The sequence below is a fragment of the Empidonax traillii genome, unplaced genomic scaffold (assembly GCF_003031625.1).
Source record: "Empidonax traillii isolate 1590-97213 ecotype Southwest subspecies unplaced genomic scaffold, ASM303162v1 scaffold92:size1159251, whole genome shotgun sequence".
Lineage (NCBI taxonomy): Eukaryota > Metazoa > Chordata > Aves > Passeriformes > Tyrannidae > Empidonax > Empidonax traillii.
The window spans coordinates 162,063-185,367 of NW_020955285.1; the positions used below are offsets into that span (position 1 = coordinate 162,063).

The window sequence follows — 23,305 nt, forward strand, 5'->3', positions numbered from 1 at the left end:
CAGTGAAACTTAAAAAATGGCTGGGTCTGCAAAAAGCTATGTGAGGTTAAAAACACTGAGATGTTAGAATAGTAAAATGGTGGGTTTTTGAGGCAGTTAAGTACTCCACTTCTGTTTCCTCATGAGCTTCTGAGTATCTGATGGACGTGAAGGTTTGGAAGCAGCCTGTATGACAGTATGAATAAGACATGATCAGTTCCTTCTAATGACAGGAAGAATGAATCTTTGGACCTTTACAAATTTCTGCACCCGAGGAAGTGATTACCTGCTTTTCCTGAAGGAAAGGCATTGCTCTTGGAAATTTGCTGAAAATTTACTGTATTCACTGTTACCAATGACAATTTGAGAAGTTGAAATTATTACCTTTAGTGTACACATTGTAAAAAGTTGTTTGAGTATTTTACCTTAAAGAAGGTTAAGTGGTCACTTAGTGAGAAGCAGCTCAAATGTTGGATGGCTCCAGTTCAGCAGAAGGACTGAGTACTTTAACAAGCATGTAGTTCTCTATGCTTTCTGTATTTTGTAGAGTTGTGCAGAGTGTAGCTGTCCTAAATAATCCAGTTTAAAGTATTGTTAACACCAAGTATCTCCATGGTGTAAATAAATAATGTCTTTGAAGTCTGCTTCACACCATGGCTGAACAGAGCTTATTTTTATCAAGTTGTAATATGCAATGCAACTTACAGATTTCACGTGATCTTTGCTTGTGATTTTTTTAAAAAAATACCTTTTTTCTGACATAACTCTGACATGGTATTTGCTGTGAACAGTTGGTACTTACTGTACCTAAAATGTCTGATTAAGAGAGGGGTAAAATTGAATGAAATATCTTCCCGAAAAATACTGAAACCTGTTTTTCTGTCAAGAACAATGTAAGAACTGTTTCCCATGACTTGTATTCTTGGCTCATGAAGTAAAATGAAGCAAATGAAATGAAACAGGAACCTGTGCATTGTGAGGACCATCTTGAGAGTACGAAAGTGATTTGAGAGGACAATGTAGATCGTGATAAATGTATGTACAAACATTTAAGGAAAGGGATGGAAGAAAGAAAAAGAAAGCAGACTTTACATTTTTTTCCCCATTTCTTATCTCATTTTCCTTTAACTGAAGAATGCAGCTATATGAATGGGAGGAGGAGAAGGAATTGGACTTGGAATCTCAGGAAAGGCAGCTCCATGGAAACTGTTTGGAAACAATGGGTTTCCAGGCAGTACTGGAGGAAGCAAAGAGGCAATGGTCATTATGTGAGCAAACCCGAATTTTATCTTTGCCATATGTGTTTTTCCTCTGAAGAATTGATCGCATGTTGCAAGATGGTACTCTTCACAGACAGTGAACTTCTATGTGAAAAAGAAGTAGAAGCACAAAGAAGGAAAAGGCAAACCTGAAGCAAGCTTCCTGAAGCAAACCCTCCAGCTCTTGCTTGCTAAGGAGGTTTTCAGATTGGTTAACAGTACTAAAGCCCAGAGGTTTTGACATTTGATCTGCATTTATAAATCTGTGCACCAAATAAGCCCCAATTCTAGTAAGTCTTTCCACTTAGCCTATTACTCTTGAAAGACCTCCTTCTCGTGGGTCAGAAAACTGATATAGCTTTATGCCCTGTTCCTCTTCAAAAAAGCCATATAGGCAAGAAGCTTTGAAGACTTTATGGTAGACCAAAATGAGCACTCCCCTTGAGAGCATTAAATTTAAGGTAATAGTGGGAGGGTATTTCTGTTGCTTGCCCAGCTGGCAGCCCACCTTCTCATGGGAGGCTCTGAAACTGCACTCTGGCTTGGGGATGATGGCAGAACTGCATGTGTAGGAAGAGAAAAACAGGCTGTGGCACCTCTTTCCTGCCTACCAGCTGCCTAGGCTGGAGGGGAACTCGTTGCTCTTGCAGACCTCAAAGCTCTTAGAGAGCTACTACTGCTCCCTGAGCCTCCTCTTGTAACAGCCTCCTCTCCCCACAGACAGAACTACTTCCATATATTGAATTTCATTTAGGAAACAGGACAGTTGTATTCCATACTAGTGGAAATGTGGTGTTCTAGCACGGCCTGTATAGAACTGGTGTCAGAAATGAAGGTAGCCCACATCATGGATAATTGAGGTATATGCACAGGAATGGTCACAAACTACTTGCCAGCTTTCATATTTAATCACAGTTATCCCTGTCTTAAAAAAAAATAAAACATTGTGTTACCGTTCCATTACCTGTTGGCTGCAGCTTCAACTGGGTCTGAACTATCTTCAGAATGTCATTTTCAAGCAATGTTGGAATGTAAAAGCAAATTTCAAGAATATACCATGGCTGTATCACTTTATCAATCTGGAGAGCCTCATCAACCTGTTATATAGGAATTTACAAGGCTGAACATCTGAGAAATGTGTTATCTGTTACTTCCTTGCTACCTTATACTGTTTTTAAAAAAAAAAAAAAAGTTAAAGAAAAACCTAAACCAGCATAAATAATAACAAGTTCACATATCTCTACAACAGTTAAAAATGTACTGTGGATTACTATGATAGTCTCTTGTAATAATCCTGGTATTTCAGGACTGAAAAAAAAAGAAAGAAAATAAATAATCAAGTTGATTATATCTGTAGATGATACAGTCCCAGAAAAGTGGTGACCATCGTCAAATGGGAAAACTGCTAAACTATACTGAAATAGGAATTTCTTCATTTTCCTGGAGATAGGGCAGTACAAACATAAATTTAGTAAGGTCATAAACATGAAATGAAAATCTCTATGAATAGGGCAAGTAAATATGAACAGCTAATTCATCCATACTTATAAGTTTTTATTGGAAAAATATGGCAATAGCAGTGTGGTGATTTTTTTTTCTTTTTTAATAAGAGCAAAAAGAGATCAGTTTCTGTGAATTTCACTTTTGCAATATCTTCTTTACAGGTCAGGTTCTGACACCAAGGACAATTTGATAAACCATTGGAACTTACTCTCTTAATTTTGACAGGAGCTCTTACCCACTTTCTTATGCACAAATCAGAAAGAAATTTAAGTTAGGACAGGGTAAATAACAGCTGCATCTAACTGCATTCGAAATTTTGGTGTGTAGTAGCATGGAGAATGTTGCATTGACAATTAAACTGTCTTCTGAAATTGCTTTCCAATGTGCATCTGTATTTTTTGAATGAAAAACAATAATAAAGAATGCAGCAGGTTGTACTGTAATGTTATCTAAATGTTCATCTTGTAGATACCTTAGGCACTTGTGTTGTGAAATTACAAAGGTACAATATTATGGGAAGGAGAAGAAAGCTATTGCTGTATGCTTAAGCAGTTATTAAAACTTTTGTGACTGAAAGATTGGAAGCCCAAACTAAAAATACCCTTTTTGTGGAATTCTATAAATGGCATTGAACTAATTTATACAGCCTGAGTAAATGAAGTTTAAACTAGTTTTTAATTTTAAACAAATGATATAAATGTTGCTAGATAAATCAGGCTATTGAAAAGAGAACCTGAAATAGAATTCATTACTACTACAGGGAAATGTATTTTGTGCTTAAAGCAGGAAAAAACACCAAGCAAAATTGTGTTCAGCTGGTGAACTTCACTTTTTCCAATAGGTATTCACTCAGATTTTAACATAAAATAGGATTTGGACCAAGAATGTAATACTGTTCTAAGATCAAGTGTATTAACTCTGTTCTTAAACTCTGAAGACATGAAGCTGCACTATGGGGATCTCACTGACAGCACCTGCCTGGTGAAGATCATTAATGAAGTCAAACCCTCTGAAATATACAACCTGGGAGCTCAGAGCCATGTCAAGGTGAGTAGCCTCTAGCAATGAGAACTGTGAATGTGTGGTGGCGGTGGTGGTACATTGCCTTAATTACTTTAGGCTGCAGCATTTATAACCATTTTAACAACTGCTAACTTCAGCAGGTAAACACTGCTGAATCAAGATAGTTGTGTTTGCTGCAGTGTTAAATTACTACATGAGTGAATATATACTGAATATATATTATGATGTCAATAGTAGAGGTTGAATTGTCATTGTCAACAAGATCCACTGGTTTAAAAATCTGATTTTTCTGCCATATGAAACAAATTTTGCTGTGGAGTTTGCTGCTTATCAGTCCTAGTGGAGAAGTTATGCAGTGTTCTTAGGCCAAACAGCGCTTTGAACAACATGATTTGGTTCATTTGAAATCAATACATATAACAGAGTGTGTCACTTCTAGAGAGAATTTACCTATACCAGTTTTCATGCAGATGGTATTCTTTGAAAGATTGGCCTACAAATAGAGAAAACAACTCTGCTTTATGAAATCTTAGAGCACATAATACAAATCTTAGAGTATTATGAAACTTCTGGGGTTTTGGTTGCAAAAATCAAGTTAGAGAAACTGGAACAAGAAGGGCTTGTTAAAGATTAGTCACTTGACCCTGGCAAGTACTGCTGCGTCAAAAGAAAAGAAAATGAATAGTAAAGGCGATAACTTTAATTTGATTTTTTTTTTTTTATGTTTAAGCTACTTTGCTGTACTATGGAAAATCTCAGTTTACTAACAGGTGACCTTTATTTACTTGCAAAATACTTATTCATACTTCATTATTACAAACTGAAGCTGATGGCCAGGTACCAAATTGTCATTAAAATAAATTGTGTGCTAATCCTGAGCCCTGTTGTTACTGTGTGCAAAGTGAAAGTGTTCTAAAGTGTTAATATTCCCTGGCTTCTCTTGAGCTGAGAAGTGAAGAAATATTTAAGCTTCATGAAAATCAGTTTGCCCTTAGTTTTGTAAGGCAGCCATCCTACAAAAAGCAGCTTGTTGTTTCTATCATTCTGTAAGCCTTGAAATCCAGCAAGAGGAAATTGCGTTGAAAGAATACAGTTGTTGACAACACAAAACAGCAGAATATGAAGATGAAATGAGAATAATTTTGCTTGTAATTTGCAGGATTGAATTATCGAGTTTGCTCTGTTGTAAACATGGTTATGGTTGGGTTTATTAGCTCAGGTAGAGCAGTATAACAACAAGGCTATATGAATCCTTGGGCAGCCCTGGTCCAGAAGGCAATTGAACTGCTGTTTTACAGAGTGAAACCCGAGCCAGCAAATTATGCTGGGGTATTTGCAGTCCACAGCTAGGTGTCCCAGCATTCCTTTTCTTGAACTGGTTTGCTGTATAGCAATTACCCATCCTCCTTAGATGATGTTAGCATGATACTAACATACTAGTACCAAGCTATCTCCATGTGGCTGCTGCAGCTCAATCACAGCACTGAGGTGGCATGAAGGGGGTGGTGGTGATGCTGCTATAGATATTTGCATGGCTCTGTCATGGGATACAGGAAAGTTTATTCCTCAAGTATCTCCCTGCATGAACATTTTGAGACAATGAAGGGCTGGCATAGTCTTAGGTTTTGGAAATCTAATGTGTCTTGAAGGACAATGAAAATGGCTCTCTTAGAAGCTAGCCTGAACACAACAGACCTATACTTAGGCAAAATTAACAGTCCTACATGAAGTCTAGATGGACTTTTTTGAAGTGTGCTTGCTTCTTTACATTTCCAGTAGTACTTCTGTTGCTGCAGCTGAGGAGAGAAGGTAGGCACCCTAAGTCTGTTGACTCAGGAGACTGGGGGACTTGACTATGGTATTGGTAGGACTTAAAATAGTCCAGCAGTGCTTACCATTTTAAAACAATTGCCAGTGTTGAAAGAGGGAGTGGAACCTGGCCATCTGTTCAGGTGAATGTCTTCCCCAGAGATGAACAGCTCTTACTATAACTTTGTCTATATAAACTTACTGGGTTTGCCTGTGTGCATCGTTTGGGGAAGGAGGGAAAAGAGCTTCTAATCTTAGCTTGCTTCATGTTCTGGTGACTTTGAGCCAGTGACGTCTTCAGTATTTTTTTGGTGGTGTTTATATTGGCTTGTGTTTATGCAGAATAAAGTTTTCTATCACTCTCACTTCCAGTTAGTTTATGTGAGCCATGCTGAAATGAAGGAAAATAAAATCATAGGAAGTTGGTCTGGTTTCCTGTAGGAAACCAATGAAGATGAAATTGGTTCTTGGAATGAACCCACAGTAGTCTGGGAAATACTGTCAGAGAAGACGTTTTTCTGAATCATAAATAGTGAGGACTGTGACTCATAAAGTAGGTCACTGGGAGGCTGATCTGATCTTGTACATGGGAGAAAGTGAGAGAAGGCTGAAATTTGTTCCTTATTAAAAACATTAAACTTAACAGAATGATATCATCAGTAGGAACAAATTATCCAGTGTACATTCCTGTCTGTTTTGGTGAGAAACAGGGATTAGCTCCCTACACCGTGTCTTTGCCATTGGATGTTCAGAAAACAGTGGCACATTCACTTCATAGTTACTAAATAAACATTTCAGCCTCATTTTCTCTATCCAGTCTTTATATGTCCTCCTACTTTGAATTTAAGTTCATTGGGAATCTGTTGTGCTGACTGTGATTTGTTTTCATTTAATTAGGTTTCATGGTAGTGATTGTTTACAGTAAGTTAATTTTAAACAATAATCTATTAGAGTGTAAAGTAGCATGCAGATGGCTTAATTCAAATTCTTTTATCCAGAACACTATATTCATATCCCTCTGTCTGTTGAATGTCTTGAAAATCAATTATCCAAATGCTAGGTTGGCTAAAATGATGTAAATATCTCTTTTTGCACAAGTTTCAGAGGAGGCACATGCATAGATTTAAAGTTGTAACTATTTTTTCCTGAAGGACAGATGATCTAATCAGTATTTGACTGTGCTCTAAGATTTTCTTTTTGAGTTGTATTGAACTGGTGAAGCTGGCAAATATTTTTTGACAAATTTCTGAATCCAAAAGGCAGTGTAACCTTAATAAAAGCTACCTTGCTTTCAGCACTTGAAACTTTTTTTAATGTATCTGAGCAGTTAAATGTAGGACTGAAGAAACAGCTCTGATTTTATGGTTATTGCTTTTCTAGTAGTCAAGTATCAAATAGCCTAGTAATGCACAGGTCTTCAGAGCTCAGAGAGGAAAATTCCAACTTATGCAAAAGCCTGTGCTCACCCACGTCTCTTACTGCATCCTGAAATTATAGCTTGCATGCTGGTTGGTGGGAAAGTAGGATGTCTACGGGGGGGGAAACTCAAAGTACTCAAGAAAAGTTTATATCATATAATTTAACAGAGTCACAGAATGGTTAGAAGTTGGAAGGGACTTCTGGAGACTGCTTAGTCCAACCCCATTACTCAAAGTGGAGTCGGCTAGAGCAGGTTGCAAAGGACCTTGTCCAGTCAAGTTTTAAGTAGGATGGAGACCTCTAGAGCAACTCTTTCCTCACCTGCGCAGTTCCATTATACTTGAAGTAAAAATACAACACACATCACCAGAAATTTTTTCATATTTTTAAGTGGTATTTACTGTATTTCAGTTTGTGACCATTGCCTCACCTCCTGTCGCCGTATACCACTGAAAAGAGTCTGCTGGGGGGAGATGTGCAACTTTATAGTGAAGAAGTCAGTGGTTAGGACATGGCATGAAAGCTGTAATCCTTCTGTTTAGGACATAAGTAAATCAAATAATTAAATATATTTATTGCTGACTTTCCCCTGCAGGTTTTATCAGTGATGTTGTAGGGGCAGTCCTCTTCTCTGATCCCCTCTTTATCCATGCAGTTAGTATAATTGAAAATCATCTATGAGAAAGTCTGTGGAGGAAAGGATAGTGTCATTTTGAGGCAGTCTCATGTGAAGAAAGTACTTCCGCTGCACATATACACTGAGTACTTAGCTATGAGGAAAGTCAAGGCACTAAATAACTTAGCACAGAACTAAGAATTGAGTACTGAAGTGTCCTGACTGCTGAGTTCTGGGATCCTTTCAAGATCTGTCCTCATGCTGTTCAACAACCAGGTTGGGGAATGTGCCCTCCTTACAGAGCAGCTCTCTATTAAGCTCCTTATGTTGAAAACCCTTCAATTTGGTTTTGCATAGCTTTAGGTATCTCAGTAACACTGAAGCAAAATAGCTTCTAGTGATTGCTGTCATTCTCTATTTGATGAATTAATTTTGAAAGTTATTCTTTTGTACTGGAGATGTGTTTTGATATGGTGGTTCATGTGTTAAAGGAATACTCCCCTCTAATTTGTAGGGTGGATTTTTTTTTTTTTTTTTGGTCACATGTAAAGGCCAATCACTAATCTTAATTATGCTACTTTTCTTTTTATATACTAACTGTACTTTACCAGTTTGTTTCTGATCCTGTAGTGCTTTCTCATGGCAAAAGATTGGATTTGTTGCTTTTGTGCATTTTTTTTTAATATTTCTCATTATTTAATACAATATTGCTTACATGAAATTGTAGGCTAAAAAATTCAAGGAATTAACTGTAAGGCTTTGCCAGTATTGCATTAGTAGCAAGGCTTAGAATTGGTCATTACAGCTTGGATAATAAATGTTTTATGTACTGTACCTCATGGTTCTTATTGTTCAGAATGGTGTTATATTGTTGTATAGGTTTTAAGCTTCTTATGAATGTCACAGAAGCTCACAGCTTCTGAGAAAATTAATGGATTTTTTGTGTGTTTTATAGAACAAGCATTTTAGCTGTTCAGTGTAACGAGATCTAGTCTAGTTAATTTTAAAGAATATTAGCAATACTCTGTAGAGTTGTCGTAAGACCTTCTCATAGGGAAAAATAAGTATAACAGACCTTAGTTTTATGTAATTAGAGAATTTTATAGCTTCACATTATAGAATATTATTTGTCTTAATATGATATCAAATTACTTCTACTTTAGCATGTATGGCTGCTCAATTTATTAGCCAAAAACTGAGTTTCCAAACCTGATTTATGGTACAAGACTATAAATATAGAGCCTGATGCCCTAGGGTACTGCTGATTAGCATAGGACCCCAGCATGGGCCTGTGGTACCATGCTCTGTGGCCTCCTTGCTAACTGTCAGTCTCCTGTCATCTGTTTGCTGGTGGTGCCAGCTCATAACACCAGCCTTGTGAACACAACCTCACTCTAAAATCGTTATGCTAACCAGCAAATTCTGTATTTGCACAGGGGTCTTGGTTCTCAGCCAGAGCATTTAGGCTGTCTGCTGTAAATACAAAGGAATAAAAACTAGCTGACTTACCTTCTGGCCTGCAGAATGTTTTACTCCTTTTGCTCATGCTGGTATTATGATTTTGTAAGGTGCTGCGTTGTCTTAATTTAGTTCAGCACACTCTTCAACTGCTTTAGCTTCAGATTGTTGAAGTTATTTTGGTGCTTTCCTGAGTTTTGTGCAGGATGCTGTGTCCTTGTGGGATGGAGTGCACCAGAGGGCAGAATAAGCCTCTCAAGTGATTTTTTTTTTCAGATGCTTATATGTGGTGTTATGCTGTGTGTAGTTTAAACTCTTTAAGTAATCTAATTCCTTTTAAGCAATCAGGTTTTAGGTAGTTTTACCACTGAATTATTTTGGGCAGTACCTGTGCAGTACCTGTTCAAACAGATTCTGTGTGGCCTTGAAGGAAAGGTAATTCCAGTAATAGCTAGCAATTGGAATTATATATGTCTCTTCACTTGGTCTACTAAATATTTATGGCAATTTTATACAATCTTTATAATTGCAGCTTATATTGTCAGACTAAATAGATTAAAAACCAAGGGTTAGTAAGGAACTTAGTGCAACTAATAATTTTATTAAATAGATTAACTTTAATAGTTAACTGTATGTATTATGGCTGCAAATGTTATGAATACATAAAAAGAACAATGGAATAATGCACTCAGTGCTACTAGTATTTATTAACAAATACAAGCATTAACAAATTGCTTCCCAAACCAAGTACTATTTATGTCAATACCAGTGAGAAAATGAAGACATTATGTTTATGGATATATTTTAATACTACAGAAGAATTCTCATAACTTCTGCTGCAGGTTGGTATTACCTCCATGCCCTCCTATTCCTCATCTCTCATTTTCTCCTTACCTTCCCCCTTTTCTCCGTGCTCTTGCTCTGAGCTGGGGTATTCTTTCCCATTCTGGAGAAAAATACGCAAGAGTTCCTATGCTCTTTGGATCACAGTGACCTTATTTATAGTTTGTGTGCTACATTTTTGCTTTTATTTAGTCTTTCGTTTTGCTGTTTTTTCTTATGTATCATTTCCAGGGTAAAGGCTATTTCTATAAATATGTTATTTAAGTGTATCAGGAAAGCAGCCATGTAAAAAAAAAAAATTAAAAAAATAGAGTACTTAATCAGGGACATGAAAAGGACCAGACTGAGCCCTGAAGCAGGACTTTTCCATATGGCTTAGTAGTTAAAGAACAGAATGTACGCTGTCATGAATCTGTAACTGAAGATTATAGATTCCTTTAGAGTTTTTTGCAACTTCGGCGGGTGTCTCTTGCATGATGTTTTACAAATGCAAGCTAGGGACTTTTTTCAGCTGCTGTTCCTGTGTTGTGCAGTCACATACAAAGCAGACTGAATGCTGTGATGAATGAAGTGGTGTTTATCTTTGTGACCCTGATGAGGGATAAAGTACCACCTCCTTCATCTCATGCTTTGTGTGTGGTTTCTGCTTTAAGGCTCTGTGAGGTGACTTCCTAACTGACTTCTGAATTTTAAGTGTTTTGTAGTGAAGGGGGACAGCCGATAAATCCATGTGCGTTCAATGCTGTGGCCCCAGTTGAGTCTGGATACCTGTTGAAATCGTGCCCTTGATGAGATCTGTGGCTACATGATTAAATTGCAATTTTTAAAAGAATTGCTTTAAAGCTGGCCTATAAAAGGAAGTACGTTGTTAAATTGGATTCTGTTTTTAGAGAAGATCAGTTTATTGTATCATTCTACTTCCATTTGCAATAATCAAATCTCTGATGTAGTTGTAGCTATTTTCTTTTTTAGTGCAAAAGTAATTGCTGAAGTGGTTTCTGCTTCTGGGCATGAGCAGGGAGGAGTGACAGAAACTTCCTTGAGAGTTCTTCTAACAGCTGCTGCAGGGGGAGAGAAAGCTGGGAAAAGGGAAGGCAAACCCAGCTGCGGTGTTTTCAGCGTTGTATTTCTTGTGTCAAATAGATGGCAGCAGAGTGTTGTACACAATGGAGCAGCTCCATCCTGTAATGGGAATGAGGGGGGGAATGACACTTCAAGCTGACTTGTATCAACTGCAGCCTTGAAAGACTTGTCGTTAGGCATAAAATAGGGAAGAAAGCTACTATTGATAATGCAGGCGCATAGAGGATGAAGAAGGGTATGAGATGCTATAAAGTACTGAATTTCTGGAGTAGTCCCAGGTGGCAAAACTTAATCTTTTAAGGTATGTCATCCACTCATGCAACATGATTGAAATCAGCTAACATAATATGCATGTCAAAATAAAGAGACAGAAAGAAAAAGAAAGTATTCACAAGTTGCAACTGAAAGTGATATACAGCTGCCTTGGGGTACTGTAGGAGTTGGCCAGAAAGCCTATTTTTCAGTTAAGTGAGTTAGAGAAAGGAAATGTCAGTCCTCAATCAGGCAAGCATTCTTTGGTAAGGTTTACTTAAATGTCAGCATTTTTAGAAAAAGAGCTGCAGTCTGTTCTGCTCTGATCCCCAAAATTAGGTTTGCTATTAAACTGGGTCAAACTGCAGATCTGTCTCTAGAAGTGTTTGATTAATAAAACTAGTTTGGCTTGGTATTTATTAAGTACAAAATTAATAGCTGCAAAATAGCTGGAGTCATTGTAGACATTAACATATTTTGTTGTATGCTCATCTGCATCTAAAATTTCGTAGTGGGATGATCCTGAAATAAAAGGTGGAATTGAAGGCTTTGATGTCAACGATTGCTCAAGCTCTCAGATTTTAAGATATTATGGTAGAAAGATAAAAAAGAAGTTGGGAAATTATTATTAGTTGTATAGTGTGACTATCTAGAAATTATGTCAAGGCTGGAAAAGTCAAAGTGGGATGCTGTCTTAAATTTACAATATATTTTATTTCTCTTACAGCTCTGAGTGCAACCATCCTGGCTGAGCATTAGCTTTACTGTTTTTATTTATGATAGACCTCATTAGGGGGTTACTTTCTGTAAACATGCTTTTTAACCTGGCTCCCTGAAAAATTATTGCAGCAGCTTGGGGATAACTGTCTGGTCTCTGTTGTGATAATAACTTGTTTCTCAGATAATGTCTCTTTTCCTCAGATTGGGTGTTTTAGTGATCCATCCACCCTCTCATCAAGCTAGAAAGAAACCCAAACCACCGTGTAATTTGTTTCTTACAGGTTTAAAGAAAAGCATGTATGATTCACTTTGAAGTGTTGCAACTGGTGCTAGCTGCTACAGATTACTGAGATTGGAGGGTAATGCAGGTCTGCAAGAGTGTAGGTGATTTTCAGTGTTGTTCATCATACATTATGGAAAGCGTTAATATAATAGCTCTGACTTTCGGAGCTTTTTCATTGTGGTTAAATTATTGCTCATGCAGAAGGATGAGTGTATCTGTGTGTGTTTGGGATTGTTTATTTATTTATTTAATTACTATTTAATGTCTTAAGGTAGCAGTTCTAGGAAAAATCTGGATATAACAATTATATGCCATATCTGCTATTTGAACGCTGGTAAAACACTGCTATTTAATGAAAGAAATACCTGTGATTCGTTGGATGAGTAATAATATAAAACCATGTTAAGGAATTTTTTTTTGCTTTGCTAAGTATCACATTAGTTAGTTATATATTTATTTTTTTTATTGTACATCTGAACATGCTTCCATGGAGGCGTATTAAAATTCTTGTAAGAAATAACATGGCTGTGTTTTTATATTTTTATAAACCATTTACTCAGTTGCTGTTCTAAACACTAAAAATGGAAGCTATGAAAAATCTGTTACTACGCAATAATACATGCATTTCACTGATTGTCCAGATAAATTAGGTTGGCAGAACAAATGCAGACTTCTTAAAATAAGCAGTTCCAAAACTCTCTCGGTAATTCTTCTTGAGGCTAAATACTACAGACTGCTATTGAAGCCAGACCTCATAGAAATGTTTGCAAGGGGGTTGCTGGGGAGGGAGGGTTGTTGTTGTCTCTTGCCTCTTTTCCATTGAGGTAAGGATATTAGCTTGAATGACATCATTTAATTTTCTCAGTTTTGAAATGGTGTATTTGCATAACAAAGCAGTATCTTTTTTTTTCCTTTAGTTTTATTAGAACTGTCAGGGTGTATGTGTGCGTGCATGTTTCTGGTCTTCTTGCTGAGTAATGCTAGATTTGTTCTTTGTTCTATGTAGGTTTGGCTTTGTGGTTTATGCAGCTTTAAAAATATATGTATATTCTCTCGACTTCCTCATCTGTGAAAGAAGTGAACTTAAAAAGCTTCTTAGGCACACAAAACAAGAGAAATAAAGATTTTACGTGGTAAAAAAATGTTTTTTCTTGTTTTCTTCGTGCGTAAAGCAGCACTGAAATAAAGTACACAGAACATTTCTGTGAAAGAATTGTTGCAGTGAAACATGTACATTTAACCTCACAGAATGTATGATTTAGAATTGCTATGTGGTCAGGAGTGACAGAACAGGGATTAATTATACTGTTACAATAGTCCATGGACACAATTTTTTATTTTTCCTTGAACATTTTAGAAATTGAAGATGAAACATAAAGAGACGGTTTTTTACTTTTTTTTTTTTTTTTTGCTGCTTCATTAAGGTCAATAAAATTTTTTGGATGTTGGGAATAGACATAGTTATTCAAGTTCACTATATTTAAAAATATAATTATATATCAGGAAAAAATCTAAGTTGTCATTTGGGAGTGTTTGGGGTTTCTCGACGTGTTCATTTTTGGGTTTATCGCAATGATCTTGAGGGAATCTATATAGAATATTGTATCTTAACTGAGTGTCTCCTGTGAACAAGATGATTGTTTACTTTGTAAACAATGTTCATGTGGTATTTATTGATAATCTCTTTGAATTAGGATTCAGATTGGTTTAAATGGGTTTGCTGCAGTTTAATCTTATTGTGAGGATACTGTGTTACATTTTAGCAGGCAGAAAACAGTTATTCAGGAAATTTCTCTATTTCAGAGACAATGAAGAGCTGTAACATAGGAACTGCTTGTTCCTAGCTTGTTCCTAGTTGTAATAGTGCCCTGCTTGTACAAAATGCTTAGATCTGGATAGAGAGAATATCTTTATCAGTGTTTGTGCTCTAACATGCAACTTATTTTGCAGAGGCTGGGTATGTTTTACATAACAGCTGATTGTTTGGGAAAAACTCAATTAAAAAAAAAAAAAGGTACTGTCTGCCACTACATTACCAATTCCTCAACTTCTATTAGTTTTTATTGCTCTGACTCTTTTGAAGTGGAGAGGTATCAAGCATCTTTGGTGATAGACTTGGTCTCCAAAGGAGTAACTAGCGCAACAGAAGGGAGTAGTCTGGTGTTAATCCTCCTGTACAGCTATCCGTACTAGCTTTCCATTACCTTTTTTTTTTCCATTAAGTATTTACCAAATACATTTACCAAATACACTGGCTTGCATAATTGCATTGTGAATGCCTGAACTGCATTTTTCCTGTAAGTATGTAGTGCTGAGAAATAGCATTTTAATTTTAGCCAGACATTCTTGCCTAATATTGCTTCATGATGATGCAATTTCACTGGCATAGCATCAGAACAAAGCCTACAGCATCAAACAAGGATGTAAAAACAAATTAAAGGATGCTAGAAGTTTTAAGCATTGCTTTAAAGCTTTTAATATGCTTAATATTCTTGCATTTTTTTAAGCTCTCTGTGTTTGTGTAACAAGCTCTGAGTTCTGTGGAGCTTTTCTAATTTTATATTGGTGTAATATTTTTCCTTTGACTTTTTTCTAAAACTCCACTGTGGCAAAGAACATCCTCCAGAAATTATGTACTTTAATTACAGGGCATATGCCACCTATGTATTTATTTAGCTGGGCAGTAAAATTCAATTGCAAAGCTCTAAGAAATGCTCCTGAAAACATTGCATACATTCAGCATATCTGAGTCTTTGGAGCTAGTTAAAGATTCTTTACTAAACTTACATTAACTAAAATTGCAATTGCACTAAAAAATTGATTTAAATTTACATTGAGTAAAGGATAATGTAAAATGCTAATTAATTATGATACTGATCTATACTGTAATCTCTTCCATGTCTAAACTTAATTATAGTAGCAGTCGTTGCAAGTTTTGTCTGAAATAGAATGTTATATAATTCTTCCTGCAGATTTCAAAAGTTACAACTTAATTGGAACACTTCAGTATGTAAATAGCTGATAAATGAGAATTATTTTCAAGAGTACTATGCAAGAAATTCTGTAAAACACTTCAGGTTGAGTTGGTTTTTTCATGTGCTAGATGTTCCTGAAACTGATTGCAGTGCTTTAATGAAAGAAAATGGGACTGATTGACTTGTCATGAGGTGTGATCTGAAGGCCACTCACGTCACTGGCAGAGATTCTTTACAGTCCTTGGGAGTATTTCATGCTTTCAGATTTTGTAACTATACTTTAACACTTTGATTTTGTTCAGCTCTCAGAATTTCTAGGCGTTGTGCATTTTCATTTTGACACATTTAGATATATCATTACTTAATGTTGCAAATTCAAGTGAGTAATTGCATTTTACAGTGCTACTATATTTGTTGCTGTATTATTTTTATTAAAAAGAGTATAGTGATAAGAAATATGCATTAGAAATTTGGACTGTAGACACTGAATGCTAATTAAGATTTAAAAAAATGTCACACAAATCAGTTGAACACAAACTTTGATAGTTTTTGGAAAATCACGTAACTGTTAACTGTGTTTAAATTGTGTAAGTAGTTTATTACTTGTAATTCGTTGCCTTACATTTGTGGTTAAGGTACTGAACTAGAATTCCTCTATAAATATTAGTGTAGGGTATTCTTTATTTATATTAAATAAATCAAAGGAAATTGTTTGAACTTTCTGTCCAATGCTTCAACTTAAAATAAATAATAAATTCTGACAATTAGCATGAAGTCATATCAAAGACAAAATTTCCCAATAATGACGTACAACTGATCAATAGAAGTTATTTATGATAGTATCAGTGTAGATTTAGTAATCTAGGAAAAGTAATACTGTTGCAATTTAATGGTTGAAAAATCCATGTAACGCTATCTAGTGTGAAAACCTGTCCTTATTCACAGGGCAATTTTTCCATTGATTCAGTGGTTTCCTTAATAAAGCTGAAATATTTTTAATCCATGACTGGCTTGCTTTAAAACAAAACAAAAGACTAGGGGAAAGGGGGAGTAAAAGAAAGTTTAATATAGTGAGACCCATGGATAAAACAGAATTGCCTGCAATATATTTTCCTCTCTGTCAGCAAGTATAGATTAAAGTTGACTTTGCTTTTGTAAGCAAATGTTAATATTTTTATAGGAGGGGTATCTTTCTTAATGACATGTTACATATGCATATTTACTGTTAGATGTTAACATGTTCACAAACTGCACTGTTAACAAAGTGAAATGTGGCTTTCTAATGCCATGGAGGGTAAATAATCTGAAGATTTAAAGGTCTCAAGAACAATGTATTGAAAATGTTATTACATTTCAAGGCAAGGAAGCAATTGAACCTTAATTAAATGTAGCTTAAACTTTAATTTATGGTTGGATTTTTTTTTTTTTTAATATAGGCAGGCACTTTTGGTTTCATGTGGGGTGTGGAAGGATGAACACTGTCTTTAATATTTGAAGAGGAACTTTTTCTGTACTGTCATACAATGTTATGAATAAAAACGTCACAAATAATTTTAAAACTTTTTGAAGTAGCTTTCATTCATATGCCTATGAGCTTGAAAAGAACATCCCAGAGTGCACGTGGATATGCGTAAACTTGGCTGTCACTAGACCTTTGCTTAGGTGCCCTTCAGTTTGGTTGTGTGTTAATCTTTACCTGCGGTAGTGAGTATGTGACAAGACCTGCAGCACAGAGGATACTTCTCCGTGCACCTTCTAAACTCTAAGTGGGCTCTGCTGTGGTTAGAACACCTCTTCTGGACAGCACTATCGTGCTTTAACGTCAGACTGTGGTTTAAATGAAGCAGTTAAGTGGAAATATATATTTGATTCACTTCCACTAATACACAGTTAGACACCTTGCTTCAGACCAAGCTTTCTAATGTAGTTTTTCTTCTTTAATTAGACTGGTGTTTGCACAACATTGGTGGTGATTCATGTAGGCTCTTGATTTTCATGAATTAGTGCAAATTCTTTTTTCTTCCTTTAGATTTCAGCCTACAAGAAACAATCTGTACAACCTGATTAGAAACCACATACTCGCTAAATTAAATCTGCTCATTTAAGGTATCATTTTTGTAGTTATGTCGTAAAACTGTAGTTAAAAATGTTTGTTTTAAGTGCAGATGCTTTCCTTTTAAAATCTTAAGCAGAGATGTCGGGTTTTGTAAGCAAAACCTATAAATAAGGTTAACTTAACTGTCCAGATTTTTTTTTATCACAGTCTATGGCGGCCTGTCCACTTTCTTTCCTTTAAAGAAATTTTAATTAGTACATGTATTACTGTATTTGACCATCCTGTCACATAACTACAGCCAGTTTTAAAAACCTTTGCTTTAGAAACTATGATTGAAAATGAGAGGGCAATAGGCAGTTATTTTCATCAGTGACTGTGATTTTAAGTATCTTCATAAAATGGTTATTCTCACACAGGTTTCTAGTTAGTCTATAGCTCTTAATATGGAAGCATACAGTAATTATTTTTAAAATGCTGTTTTTAAAATGAGAAATTGCTTTACTGCTGGGCAATGAAATCTGAGGACTACACTATCTGTACTGTGTTTCTGACTATTAATTGGATGTATTTTGACTCCTAACTTCTATGTTTTCTTTTCCCTGGCTTGTTTTTTTGTAGCACTGTGTGAGAAACTGCTATACAAAAGATACATGAAATTATTAAGAGCTAGCATAACAGAAAAGCCTGCTCTTTTGACTGTTTATTAAATCGTTATTATTAGATATCACATTTCATGCATGTTGAACTTCATTGTTATAACACTTAGTTGCAATGTGTGGCACAGATTAATTACTTGAAATACCATCAAAGGTATTTTCTGCATATTAATAATGCTAAAGATTTCAAGTATTTGCCATGTCGTGCTAAATGTAATGACAATAGTACAAGTGTAGTAGATTGGGTGTTTTATTACTTACTAAAACTTACCAAGTTAAAGTACAAAAGCCTGTTTCATCTTTTTTTCTCCTTTTCTGTCACTTTTTGATTTTTGTTCTTTTGATTTTTTAGATGGGTGGTAAGCATGGGGAGTATGTGAAAATATTACACTTTGGAACTGATTTAAAAGGCTTTGATTGAAACCATCTGTTCCCACCTCCTAATCTTCAACTTGCTCTTGAAAAATAGGCCAAACCTATCCCAGGGGAGCTAGTGGATAGAACTATCTACAACAATAATAAGATGTAAAAATACGAAATATACGGATACTGAAAGCTCAGTGATCTGTAGCAGCCTACTCTTGTTTCTGGATAGTTTTGCAGATCTGAATTCCTTAGCGGGAAGGGGAATATAGGATACGCATGGGAGAGAAGCCACCTATTTGCATGTTAAACAATATGATACAAATAGGATGAAATTTTGGAAAGAACATCATTATCCCTGCCCATAGTGGATGGGGGGATGGTTGGAGCTAGATGATCTATTAACTCGGAGTATTCTGTGATTGTTTGATCTGCCAGAGGCACGCTTCTACTTTGACAGAGAAACTGATGTTCTACATACTCCCTACTCTTAGAGCAAGTCAGGAAAACATTCAGTTATCTCACTTTTAGGACTAAAAGTGGGTATCTGAATGTTACCTCTTTTAAAATTAAAAAATCATAAGTGCCCTGCGAGCATCAAAACAAGACCCAGAGCATGGACAGTGCTTTCTGAGTGGTGGTTTCATGGACAAACCCCCATGCTATACCTTTTCCTTGATATGCCTGATCACTAAATAATTCTGTTACCAACAAGGTGGTTTAAAATGTAAATGGAGACTCATTGTGGCTAATGTTTTGTGTCAGTCTTTTTGAAAACAAAGCAGTATTCTAACTGCCGTATGTATTGATATGTAGAGTCCTTCATAGGTTAGATTTCTGTCTTTGGCATCCATCTGAATATAGCTGCAGATACCAATGAGATAGTACAGGTAAAAATACTAGCCCACATGCCAAAAAGAAAAAAAGGAAAAGAAACCAATCCAAAACAACAATGAAACCCCTACCAAATAAAATGGGCAAATGTAAACAGCACCGTATTGCAGGTTTATCCATCAAAATGAGCTTTCAGATAAAAAAGTTGGCAGAAGCAGTATAGTTGAAAGACAGTGGAGAATGGAAAATACTTTTTCAGGATGCTTGTCCTCTATCAGAATGTTTTAAAAAAATGAAGTGTCAGTTTCATCCGAAAACTCTGCAGAATGTTGCAGGCCTATACTCTGTTACAGTGATTCGTGACCTCAACTCATTATAACTGCACAGCCACAGAGCATGCAAAAGCTGAAACTGGCATAATTGTCACAGTCACATGAAGAGTGTCTTCACCCTGAGCTAGATATTCCCCTTTTTGCCAAGTCAATATTTATGTTGTTTGCTAAAGGCACATCTGGGCTTCATCCCAGGTGCTGGAGATATGAACCCCACCTTTCATGGGATGAACCCCCTGAGAGCTGTGTGCCCATAATCATCAGTGCAGAGGGACAGTACTTAGGAAGAGGCAGATCATAGGATGTGATATTTGTTCCAGGAAGACAAATATTCTCCATGAAACTTTAGGAATGAAATTCTTGAAATAAATTCAATTTTTAAAATGGAAAAATACATACATCTCTGTCAAACCTAATTAAAAGTTGACTGAAGGCTCATGTAGTCTCCTGATCAGGAATGTTCAGTCGTATTGGTATGTATGAATGTAAATATGAGCAGGGAAAGGAAGCTGTGAAGATGCTGATGGTTGTATATTTAAAAAAATCATAGTATCAGGGTGACTTGGGTTGGAATGGACCTTTAAAGGTCATCTAGTCTGACCCCTCTGCAATAAGTGGAATCATCTTCAAATACTCCAGATTTAGCTGAATACTCTAAATGCCACAGAGGAGTCATTTTTTTTTTTTAGCATGCATTTAGTATTACAGAAGACTGGAATTATTTTCTTCTCTGTGTTTCTCAGGTGTTGCTCGGAAGAGGAAGATCCTAAGCATGCAGAAACTTTTGTGCAACTGGTGTTGCTACACAAGCAAACTTACTTCAGCTCCTTCTACAGCTTTTAAAACAGCCTGCTTGTTGCAATACCACTATGATTTTGGCTTCCTATTTAAAACAAACCAAAACAGGAAAAACAACCTCCTGTGGAGTGATATAGGAATAGTATATTTCTTTTGTTGTTTTTTGGTTGGTTGTTGGTTTTGATTTTGGTTTTGGAGGTTTTTTTGGTTGGTTGTTTGATTTGCTTTGTTCTGTGGGTCTTTTTTCTTTTTTAATAAGCTAAATGTAAAGTTAATATTCTTGTTTTGTCTTTTACTTTCGTTTTGTCTTTAAATTGATTTTAAGGTTTTGTCTTTAACTTGATTTTAAAGTTTTGTCTTTAGTTTGATTTTAAAATCTGTAAATGGGAAGGCCTTCTGCACTGGATCTAGAGTTGCTTTGACCCCCCCCGCCCCCATCCCCCCGGGCTCAGGGTTCTTTGTTCTTTGCCTATAAATTGTAACATTTTTAATTTAAGAAAAAAAATGTTACAATATGTTTCTCAAAGCTGAAAACAAAGTTGAGTGTAAATTGTTTACTTGCCCTCAGGCTGTTTCATCACCTACTAATCAGCATCCTCCTTCACCTGCAGTGACATAAGGTCTTTACTGAGCAGTTGACAGGGGAGGGGGTGCAAACTGCTTTTCTACTCTTTTACCCCCGTCCAGGAGTGTCTTTGTGCATAATCATATTCCTCCTCTCATCTACATGTCTAACTTATTTCAAATCCCTCCTCCGTAGACTCACATTTCTCAGGCTTGTTGCAGCATATCTGTAGCTAAGATGTTGCTGCTCGCTGGAGCTAGCTCATGAAAACAAACTCAGAGCAGACTATCTGTCTGTCTCTTAAGAAATGGCTTATTTTGTAGTGAAAACCAGCAGCATTTAACTGTGCCAACAAGGTGGGATAGTGTGTTTCGTTGTCCTTTTGGGCTGTGCAGCTAGCATAGATAGGAAGTTCCGTGTGACAAGAGATGTAGCTTTTCTGTGTTACTCGCTGTCTTTCATGTAAGATCTGTTGTTGTGGCATCCGACATGCATTTTGTAAGGACCTTTCATCTTACACATGAAGTGAAGAAAGCAACAACTTCCATTTATGGTTTCCTACTTCAAAGCATGAGCTACAGTGAAGAGGTTCAAAGGTGGGCTGGTCTCAGAAGTGCATATGCTTCCCTGCCAGAAGTGTATGTGTTACAGCCATTTAGTCTTAATAGGTATTGCATGGGTCACTTTAAAAAGTACACTTGCATATTCTAATGACTAGGTTATGTTTATAAAACTGCTCTGGAAAAATAAATGCTTCAGGCTTTTCAAGTGTTGTGTTCTGTGGGAATAATTCAGACTTTGCAATGTGATAAGTGTTTTACTGCGTCAGGCACTATTAATAGTATGTTCCAGTCCTGATGTGGCTGTACCCCAAGCTCATGGGGATTGCTGGTGTTTTGGGGGATGTTCTTCAAAAAAATAACTGAATTTTTTGTATTGCTCGAAATTCTGTGTTGAGGTGTTTGGGATTTTTTCCCTGAGACAATAGGGTGCATCTTGATTGGTGTCACAGGTGCATACAGTACTTTTCGTATCTGATTAGATCAGTGTTCCGCTTGGTGTATTTCTGATCATAGCCAGAGCCTGGTCCTTTGACAGAGGGAGGGAAGGATGGCTTCTCCATCCTCCTCTCACTGCAGTGTCAGTAAGAGAACTAGTATATGTCTATCACTGAATAGAAACCAAAACACTAGTTGTTTTATTAGACAGGGACATTGTTTTGTTTAGTGTACCAATAGTAACTGTGAATTCCGTCAATCAGGATGGTAGTTACTTTTCTCAATATTATAGACATAAAAATAAAACTTTTGCTGTAGACATCTCTAATGCAGAGTAGGCATGAGCTTGTTTAAGGCTTCATTTCACAGAGGCTGTCATTTCCATTACACCTTTGAGTAACATGCTAACTAATATGATGTCGAGTTACAGGTTCACATTTCAATTATTTGTGAATCATACATATCAAAAGCACAAGTTACTGCCATTAAAGTTTTGTTGGTCATTGGTTTTATATAACATTGATATTGCAAATTTCATTAGTTAATTTGTTGCACTTTGGTTGGTCTAGTGAACTGTATTAGGATGTGGGAAGCCTCTGTAACTCAATTTGTCATAATTAAACTTAGGGTTTTTTTAATACACTTTTGTTTCAGATTTGGCGTCTTGTGAGTGAAAATAAAGAATTTTTTTAACATTATTTTTGTATAAATTTATTTTAGAAATTCTTAACTTGCTCTTTATGATATCCAGTTAGAGAAATAATGCCTATTCCAAATAGGAAGATTGTGCCAACATTCATAATAGTAATGTATTGTTGCATTATAGTGAAGGCTGCGATCCTGTTCTTGAAAAATGAAATGAAAAGGTACCTTCTGAATTAAGGGACATTGCCCCTTTTTAGTGAGCAAAGCATTTGATACCCATGCAAACACAAATGTGAAGTTTTTACAATGAAAATTAAGCAATTCTAATAGATGCTAAAATGCTAAGATGTTTTTAAATATTAGGCATAAAATTTAGATGTAAAAATACAGTATTTTGCACCTTTTTTGACCCTGTTGACTTCCTACAGTTAAATAACAGCAGATATAGTAAATACCTTAGGTAATTTCATCAGTATGCATTAAAAGCAGATAGTGACTACTAAACATTTTCTTGGTCTTCTGTACAATAAAACAGGAAACAATTTGGTTGGCGACATAGAGGTGGAATGCAGTACAAAAATGAAATAAGATAAAACTCCCTGTGGAGAAGCAGTCTGCGTGTTACACCCTGAAGGGATGAATGCTGATACTGTGCACGAATGGCTTCTTTAGAGAGTCTTGGAATTTCTAAATATTTATTATGGCAGTATGTAATGGCTGTATTACATAATGTGGTGCAGTTTCCTGCTTTCTATATCCTGAAAATACTTGATAATTCTACCTTAAGCTTAAATACTTCTTGTAGTTTCATTAGAGTTCTGCAGATAGGAACCTTG

At 36.1% G+C, this 23,305-nt stretch overlaps 1 protein-coding gene across 1 annotated transcript in view; it reads left to right on the forward strand.

Moving 5' to 3' along the window:
- GMDS (GDP-mannose 4,6-dehydratase) overlaps positions 1-23,305 on the forward strand; it is a 411,128-nt gene that overhangs the window by 65,696 nt on the left and 322,127 nt on the right. The window contains exon 4 of the mRNA XM_027881664.1: positions 3,679-3,788. Within this exon, the coding sequence (XP_027737465.1) occupies positions 3,679-3,788 (110 nt within the window). The remainder of the gene's footprint in view (positions 1-3,678; positions 3,789-23,305) is intronic.